Here is a 9,953-nt window from a genome sequence, read left to right on the forward strand (position 1 = left end):
ATATGCGACACCGCCATGCCCTGGGCCTCGCGCCTGCCCCCCCGGAGGGCGGTGTACTGGTGGTCGGGCGACATTGCGGATCTCCGATCCTAGTGTCCGCACGCCCGGCGCCAGTAGCAGCGCGCCCGAAGGGCTCGAGTCCGCGACCCGGCGAGGGAGGATCTGCTGAGGGGCACATACCAGGTCTTCGTGGTAGTCCTGAGGCAGGCCATCAGGGACGCGAAATCCCGGGCGTGGGAGGAGCTCCAGGGCTCTCTGGGCGAGGACCCGTGGGTGCGCCCTTACCGGATGGTCATGGGCAAGCTCCGCGCACGGGCTCCCCCGGTCTCGGAGAGCCTGGACTCCCAGCTGCTAACGCGGGTAATAGACATCCTCTTCCACCGTTCCGGGGGAACGTCGCACCCGCGCCACCAGCAAGGGCCGGCGGAGCCCGTCGCCTGTTCCGCCGGCCTGGGGGTCACAGAGGAGGAGCTGGACGATGCCGTCAGAAGGCTCGGGGCCAAGATAACCGCCCAGGGCCCGGACGGCATCCCGGGCCGCGCCTGGGTTATCGCGTCCAGCATCCTTGGTCCGAGGCTGTGCCGCCTCTACCGCGCCGCTTTGGAGCAGGGGGTATTCCCCTCGATTTGGAAGGAGGGGCGGCTGGTCCGCCTCCGAAAGCACGGACGGCCCGCAGATTCTCCCTCTGCGTACCGGCCGATTGTACTGTCGGACGAGGTGGGAAAGCTCTTCGAGCGTGTCATCGCAAACCGCCTCGTCCACCACCTGTCGAGCGTTGGCCCCGATCTGGCCGACATCCAGGTCGGGTTTCGCGAGGGTCGCAGCAACATCGACTCTATCCAGCGGGTGCGCACCCTCGCCGAGTCGGCTACGTCCCGGGGTGGGGTGGCGCTGGGCGTCTCCTTGGACGTTACAGTCGCGTTCAACACCCTGCCCCATGGGACGATACGGGGGGCGCTGGTTCACCACAACGTCCCCCCGTATCTGCAAAGGATCATCGGGGCCTTCCTGGATGGCAGGTGGATACTGTACACGGGCCGAGACGGTACGCTGCACTGGAGGGCGGTCGACTGCGGAGTGCCCCAGGGGTCCAAACTGGGCCCCCCCTTATGGAACGTGGAGTACACCGCGGCGCTGCGGGTGAACCTCCCGCCCGGGGTGTGGGCCACGGTATTCGCAGATGACTACTAGCTGCTGGCCACCGGGCGGGACTGGTTAAGGACCTGCCGCCGTGCCGAGGTAGGGGTCGCTATCGTGCGAAGAGCGATCCGGGCGCTGGGTCTGGCGCTGGGTCCTCATAAGACCGAGGCCATGTGGTTCTTCGAGCCTCGGCGTGGGGTAGCCCCTCCGGCCCAGCTCTGGCTCGAAGTCGACGGGTGCCGGATCGTGATCGGCCGGGGTCTTCGATACCTCGGTCTGTATCTCGACAGCCACTGGCGGTTCGATGTTCACTTCGACCGCCTGGCTCCCCGATTGGAACAGGTGGCGACCAATCTTGGCCGCCTGTTGCCCAACCTCGGGGGGCCGGGAGTGAGGGTTCGCCGCCTATACGTGGAATCTACCGGTCCATAGCCCTATACGGGGTTCCGATATGGGCCGGGGATCTGGCGGTCAGTAGGCACAGCTGCACTCTGCTGCGGCGGGTGGAGCGCCGGCTGGCCATCAGGATCGTGCGGGGCTACTGGTATTCGCGAGCCCTCCGCCAGGCCGGGGAAGACCCGCCGGGGCCGACGGTCGAGGAACACCGGAGCCAGGCCCGACTGGTCGCGGCGGAAAGGTGGCAGAGATCCCTAACAGAGGGGGCTGCCGCCGGAGCCCGCGCCGTCGGGGCGGTCGTCCCGATGATATCGGAGTGGCGGGACCGTGGCCACGGCGCCCTGCCGTTCCGGGTCACGCAAGTGCTCACCGGACACGGAGTATTCAAGGAGAGGTCCGAGCGGGATCGTGAATGGTACGATCCTGCTCGGAGAGGTCGTGGACGTGGGACGCGACGACGTCGCAGGGATCCGCCGCCCTAAGGGGTGCGGGGGGTGGGGGGCGATGGTGGCTTTCGCTATTTGCCCCACCCGGCGCGACGGATGCGGGACGGGGTAGTATAGCGGGAGGGCACGCGGGCCCTTCTCCTGGGGAGAGTTTAGGGGGGGTGTTTCTTGTGAGGTTGGGAGGGGTCGCGGTGTACCCTCCCGCCCCGGACGAAATCAGCCCGGACCCCGGTCGGACCCGGGGGCGGGTGGGTGGGGTCCCCGTTCTCAATCTCCGTCCGCCTCTGGGGGGCCGGGTGACTCCGGGCGGAGTGTGGCGTCTCCCTCCTACGCTGGGAGTGGCGCTGGCCCCCGCAGGGGGGGTGCAGCGGAGCCGAGGGAGTCCCCCTGGAGGGTGTCCGGCCACGGGTCACCGCAGCCCACGGGGGGACGACTGGGCGGGCCACAGGCGCCCTGTTTGGGCGCCATTGCACGCGGACGCGGGGTGTAGCCGGCACCGGAAACCGGCGGAGCGGAGGACAGCGCCCGACCTTCCTCGCGGGCGGGCGGAGGTTGCTCCTCCCCGTAGCCTGTGAGGAGATCGAGGCGCGGGGACTGCAGGCGGTACGGGCTGGGGGGCCCGGCCGCCATTGCACGCAGTTCCCCCGCGATGGAGCCGGCACCGGGTGCGACCCCTGGGGTTATAGTAATCAGGTCCAGGAGCCTCTGCCATACGCCAGAGGAGGTCGCCGTGGGGTTTTAGTCAGTAGGAATCTGACACTGCCCCGCTGTCCTCCGCCACGGGTGGCGGGGGGTCTTATGTAAGATTTCCCCACGAAAAAAAAAAATGGTTGGATTCCCGCTCGACGCGTCGAGGAGAGCGGACGTGTTTCGTGGTCGCTCCGTGGTTAGATTTTCAACGCGGTGGATAGCGGCTTAGTTATTCGCGTTTTTTGGTAAAGTCATTTTTATTATGTGTTCGGAAGTGCTATTGTGTCGTTTTTTGATTAAATATTGTGTTAATTTATTGTTAAATAACGAAAACGTGATGTGCGTGTTACGCGGCATTTCGACGTCGTGTTTCCGGTGTTCGGGGTGTAAATTATAAACATTGGACATTATTTGAGGATAATTTTCGTAAATTGGAAACGATTCGCAATGAAATTCCGCGATTTTTGGAGCCACAGCTCCAAAACTACGGATCTGAACAAAAAATGTGGTACAACATAAATAGTAGGAAATTTAATTTCCTACAAAAAAGGTCTCCTACGATTTTCCCATAGCTCGCACCGTTTCCGAGATATTTGCAGATTTACCTCAAGGAAAGGGGCATCACGCACATATTCCGAGATATTTCTCGTTCTTCTTGTTCTGCTTCTGCACAGCTGCGCTGGAAGCGGCATTTACAGCTCGGAATAGTGAATACAGCTTAGAATAGTGCAGAGTTACCTCAAGGAAAGGGGCCACAGTGTTTCTTCTTCCTTACAATGTTGGTACGGCGTCGGAACTTTGAAATGATATGTAATATACATTTAGCAACAATATCATTATTCCTATATATTCATTAGATATGTAATATAGATTTAATAACAATATCATTATCACTTTATCTGCATAAGATATGTAATACACATTTAATAACAACATCATTATTACTATATCAGCATTAGATATGGAATATACATTTAATAACAATATCATTATTACTATATCTGCATTAGATATGTGATACACATATAATAACAATATCATTATTACTATATCTTCATTAGAAATAAGGTAATATACTGATTCCTTCATACAGATCAATGTACATTTAATAACAATATCATTATTACTATATGTGCATTAGATATGTAATATACATTATATACCAACATTATAACTATATCTACATTAGATGTAATGTAATATCTTAATACCTTCCTACAGATCAATGTACATTTAGTAACAATATCATCATTAATATATATGTGCATTAGATATGTAATATACATTAAATAACAACAACATTATTACCATATCTACATTAGATGTAATGTAATATCTTGATACCATCCTACAGATCAATGTACATTTAGTAACAATATCATTATTACTATATCTTCCTTAGATGCAATGTAATATCTTGTTACCTTCCTACAGATCATAGAACATTTAATAAGAATATCATTATTACTGTATCTGCGTTACATGTGTAATATACATTTAATAACAATATCATTATTGCTATATCTGCATTGGATATGTAATATATAATTAATAACAATATCATTATTAGTATATCTACATTAGATACAATCTAATATACTGATTGGTTACTGCAGATCAATGTACATTTAATGACAATATCATTATTACTATATCCACATTAGATATAATGTAATATACTGATACCTTCCTACAGATCAATGTATATTTAGTAACAATATCATTATTACTATATCTGCATTAGATATGTAATATACATTTAATAACAATATCTTTATTACTACTATATCTTCATTAGATATAATGTAATATACTGATACCTTCCTACAGATCTATGGACATTTAGTAACAATATCATTACTACTATATCTGCGTTAGATATGTAATATACATTTAATAACAATATCATTATTACTATATCAGCATTAGATATGTGTTCGGTTACACCTTATCGAGAGCGTCGCAAGAGTCGCCGTGACGTCACCGCGCACACATTAAATTATAGGGCTATGCGCAGCCCCCACCATGCGGTGGTTTCGCGGAGACACGCGTGTCGCTCAACCGTTTAACGACGATTAGACCAAATTGAGATTACGATCGAATATCAGTGCGCAAATTAGTAAAAGTTAATTCTTCCAACCGATTTTATTAAAGTTATTCTGTACATCTTCGTTCGGACAACGTGCCAAAGAACGGAGCACATTGTGACAAATAAAGTTACAATCATTACTTTATTAAAACCATTCCTTTATTAAAAGGATTTCGTTATTTTCACACCGCCTCGAAATCCAGTCCTTCGGATAAGGATGCATCAGCGATCCGACCATCCAATCCACCCACATTTTATGGTCCTTCGAGCCGGATTGGAGTCGAGGAGTGAAAACCGTTAAAGTAGTGAACCACGTGCTCAGCCTACGGAAACCATCATGAGTACATTGGAAGAAATTTTGTTTAAACAAAACTAAGTTATGCGCTCGATCGAACGTGCACTTACCAATTATAAAAAGCTGGGTCAAGCTAAAATGACTCCAGCTACCACCCGGAACCGGCTATGAAACATGCTAAAAGAGGCATACCAACAGTGCCAAGACCTGGACGCGAAAATCGTCGCCATGGCGGATCTACAAGCCAGATCAACTCTTCAGTACTTCGTCGACAACCATTTCGAAAGATGTGAGGAGTGCTATCAGGAGTCCCTGGACTACATGTCGGAGATCCTGGATAAGACATCCTCGACCCAGGAGACAGCATCCGAGAAAGGGAATCTTCAACCAGTGAAGCTACGCTCGCAATCGTTGCTGCCTCAAATCCAGCTGCCGTCTTTCGATGGAACCTTCGAACAATGGGAGAGTTTCCGAGATAAGTTTCAATCTATAGTAATTAATGATAATTCTTTGTCAAATGTTGAGCGTTTGCATTTTCTTTGTTCCGCTTTAACCGGCGACGCAAAAAAAGCAGTTAATCATTTACCTACCACCGATGCAAATTTCGAGGTCGCGTGGCAGTTAGTTAAAAATAGATACGAAAACAAACGCCGGTTACTTTCGACCTATTTAAATAATTTGTTTTCGTTACCGCAAGTGACCTCTGAATCTGCGAAAGAGCTCTGCAGTTTACGCGATCAGTTAAACGTTTCGATACACGGTTTGAAAAATTTGAAACGACCCGTCGAACATTGGGACGACGTAATTGTTTTCCTCGGTACACAAAAACTTGACCGTTCCTCCCGAAAGGCGTGGGAGTTACAATTCGGTGATACATCAGAATTGTCTACTTATGTCGAATTCGACAAGTTTTTGGAGTCTCGAGTTCGGGCTTTAGAGTCAATATCGCCAATAAAAACTGATAAACCGGAAAACGTAACTGTTAAATCAAAACCGAAAACAATTTCAACGAACACGTCTACCGTGTCGCCAATTATATGTCCTGTATGTAAACAGAACCACTTGTTATATCAATGTCAAACATTTCAGGCGCTTGAGCCATCCGAACGGTTTAAATTAATTAAATCCCAACGAAGATGCGTTAATTGTTTTTCCCGCGAAGCATGCGAAAGAACAATGCCACAGTCAAAGAAGCTGTAAAGAATGTAAACAGCGACATCACACTCTGTTGCATTTTCCGATAAAACCGGAGCAGTCCAGCGTGAGTCAGTCAAATCAGACGTCGGCTACCAATCCGAATTCAGAACTTGAAATCAGCTCGAATTCTGCGTCGCGAACGAAAACTAATACCGGCATTCTTCTTTCAACAGCTCGCATCCGAGTGCACTCATTGCAGGGTCGAACAGTACAAGCACGCGCATTATTGGATCAAGGGTCAGTCGCAACTCTAATATCAGAGAACCTAGCCCAAATTTTGCGACTCCCGAGAAACAAACAAAATACATGCATAACCGGAATAGGAGGAATACAGTCGTGGGCTAATCACACCGCTCGCATCACGATTACTCCGTTGGTAAGAACCGAGCCTGTATACTCGACAACTGCTATTATTTTGAAAACTTTAACACAATACACTCCAAAACGACATTCTTCCGTAACTAATTGGAATCATATTGCAGGACTTGAATTGGCCGATACAGACCCCATGAGCTCAGATCCGATCGATATCGTTATCGGTGCGGATTTGTTTGGTCAATTATTATTGGACGGAGTTTGGAAAGGTTCTACAAGTGAACCGATCGCGCAAAATACACACCTGGGATGGATCCTATCTGGTCCTACGTCCACTCATCCTCTTCCTTTCTTTATAGATGCTCATCACGCTACGTTGTTAGAAAATCTCGATGCAGATCTTCGCCGCTTCTGGGAAGTGGAAAATATCCCAACTCAATCAGTGCTCTCACCTGAGGAAGAAAAATGTGAATTACACTTTCAATCCTCTCATACTCGTACGTCGGAAGGGCGTTACATAGTTCGACTCCCGTTCAAGAGCGAACCCCCTATAGATTTAGGCGAATCTCGTTTTGCCGCGATGAAAAGTCTTCTCTCTCTTGAAAGACGCTTTAAAAGCGACCAAGTAAATACCGAAACTTATAAAGAATTCCTCTCAGAATACGAAAGCCTTAGGCCATATGGAAAGGGTTTCCAACCGTTCCCGGTTCAAACAACCAACCAAATTTATTATATTCCTCATCACGCAGTTCTTCGCGAAAGTAGTTCGACAACTCGTCTTCGCGTCGTATTTAACGCTTCCCGCCGAACTTCAAACGGCACTTCTCTAAATGATCATCTTTTAACTGGACCCAAGCTCCAAACCGATCTAATTGCAATCCTCCTCCGGTGGAGAGGATTCCGGTTTGTATATACCACAGACATCGAGAAAATGTACCGTCAGATTTTAGTTGATACACGAGATACAGATTTTCAACGCATTTTATGGCGTCCCTCGTCGCAACAGTCCGTTGAGGAGTATCAACTCTGTACCGTCACGTATGGCACTAAATCAGCTCCTTATCAAGCTCTTCGCGTTTTAAATCAGCTGGCAGTGGACGAAGGTCATCAATATCCTCTAGCTCTTCCAGTATTAAAGGATCAAACTTATGTCGACGACTGTCTCTTCGGAGCAGACGACAAAGATCTCTTGCGAACAATCCGCGACCAGACCATAAACCTGTTAAACAAAGGCGGCTTTCGTTTACGAAAATGGGCCAGTAATGATCCAACTCTGTTAATTGATATCGATCCGCGCGATCACGGTCTTGCGAAAAATAAACTCCTTAAGATCGAAGAGACCTGCTCAGTTTTAGGCTTAGAATGGAATCCAGTGCTCGATCACTTTCAATTTCAAGCTACCATTTCTTCGAATTTTGCCAATACGAAACGAACAATTCTCTCTCAAATTGCAAAACTTTTCGACCCGATGGGGTTGTTAACTCCAGTCGTTATACCCGCGAAAGTGTTTATGCAAAAATTATGGTCACTCCAATATGATTGGGATGACATTCTTCCTAACGATGTTCTCCTAGAATGGCAAGATTACTACACTCATTTACCAGATTTAAATAAGATCACGATTCCTCGCAAAATAGCCAATGGCATCGCGCTACATCAGGAAATCCACGGATTCGCCGATGCATCCACTAAAGCCTACGCAGCTTCGGTTTATATAAAAAGCGTCCTCTCAGATGACAATGTCTTCGTGGCGCTTCTCGTTGCAAAATCACGAGTAGCTCCCGTTAAAACATTAAGCGTACCGAGATTAGAATTATGTGCAGCGGCATTGTTGGCACGTCTTGTCGTTTTTGTGGAAAATTCCTTGTCGCTCATCCATCACAATGTCCACTGTTGGACTGATTCAAGCATCACTCTCGCCTGGCTTAGCCAACCTCCGACTCGTTGGAAGACTTTTGTCGCCAATCGAGTGTCGAAAATTCAGTCTCTTTTACCGAAAGCGCAGTGGCATCATGTTCCAACAAATAGCAATCCTGCTGATTGTGCAACCCGCGGCCTAACGCCATCGGAATTAAAAATCCATTCCATATGGTGGTCAGGACCTTCATGGTTAAAACAAGGCGAAGAACGTTGGCCAAAATCCAATATCAGAATAGTCGATTCGCATGAGGAGAAAATTCCAAAATTATTGTCTGCAGTTTCGACTACGGATCCCTGGGATTTACCAACGCGATACTCATCCTGGTCGAAACTACTTCGAGTGACGGCTTACATACTTCGTTTTACTTCTAACCTTCGCTTCCGACATACGAATGAAATTAAATTACAACTCACCATTAAGTCACTAATAGCAGTGCCTCCTCTTCAACCCGACGAGATTCAGAGAGCAAAATTCCTTTGGTTGAGAAGAATGCAATCCGAGCTATTTCCGGATGAGCTTAGTAGTCTGTCTGCGAAAAAGACTCTCCTAAAATCCAGCAAGTTACTTTCTCTTAACCCTATCCTAGACCAAGACGGGCTTATTAGGGCGAAAGGGCGACTTGCACACTCGCTATTTCCTGAAAACACAAAGAAACCTATTATCCTACGCTCCCATCCACTACTATCATTGATAATAAATCATACGCACGTAATCCATCTGCACGCAGGTTCGCAACTCACTCTTGCCTGTTTGCGACGTGAGTACTGGATCTTGCGAGCACGCACCACGATACGATCCGTTTTACATAGGTGCGTACCATGCGCTCGTCATCGCGCATCCGTTCCGTCTGAGCTCATGGGAGATTTACCGGCATCCAGAGTCACTGCGGTAGAAAGACCATTCATAAATACAGGTGTCGACTACGCAGGCCCGATTCACGTTCGTACTACATCAGGACGAGGACACAAATCGCACAAAGCTTACATTGCAGTTTTTGTTTGTATGGCAACAAAAGCCGTCCATTTAGATCTCGTAAGCGACTATACATCAGCCGCATTCCTAGCAGCTTATACGAGATTTGTGTCCCGACGCGGAATTCCAAAATCCATGTATTCAGACAATGGAACGACCTTTCAAGGAGCAAACAAGGAACTGAGAAAAGCTCACCGAGAATCTCTACGAGATACCAATCTCCATAGTAAGCTCGCCGTGGATGGGGTCGCTTGGCACTTTTTACCCCCATCAGCACCTCATTTTGGAGGGTTGTGGGAGGCAGCAGTGAAAAGTGTTAAGCACCATTTACGCCGATCCATCGGTACTCATACACTCTCCTTTGAGGAATTAACCACAGTACTGTGTCGTATCGAAGCCGCATTAAATTCTCGTCCGCTCGTCGCCATGTCTGATTGCATCGATGATTATAACGCACTTACACCAGGTCATTTCTTGATTGGATCGGCCTTA

General features: G+C 48.5%; 1 protein-coding gene and 1 long non-coding RNA gene across 2 annotated transcripts; one reads left to right on the top strand and one right to left on the bottom strand.

Annotated features, from left to right (window-relative positions):
* Window positions 1-5,230: 5,230 nt before the first annotated feature.
* On the top strand, window positions 5,231-6,256 carry LOC123989053. Its single transcript, XM_046289770.1, has one exon. It carries the CDS (start codon window positions 5,231-5,233, stop codon window positions 6,254-6,256), a length of 1,026 nt encoding a protein of 341 aa, XP_046145726.1.
* Window positions 6,257-6,939: 683 nt separating this feature from the next.
* On the bottom strand, window positions 6,940-9,348 carry LOC123989052. The gene is made up of 3 exons (XR_006830414.1): window positions 9,198-9,348; window positions 8,903-9,126; window positions 6,940-7,020 (listed from the first exon to the last, which is right to left on the bottom strand). It is a non-coding gene; the product is annotated as an uncharacterized LOC123989052 (long non-coding RNA).
* Between the last annotated feature and the right edge of the window lie 605 nt (window positions 9,349-9,953).

The sequence above is a fragment of the Osmia bicornis genome, unplaced genomic scaffold, assembly GCF_907164935.1.
Source record: "Osmia bicornis bicornis unplaced genomic scaffold, iOsmBic2.1, whole genome shotgun sequence".
Classification (NCBI taxonomy): Eukaryota; Metazoa; Arthropoda; class Insecta; order Hymenoptera; family Megachilidae; genus Osmia; species Osmia bicornis.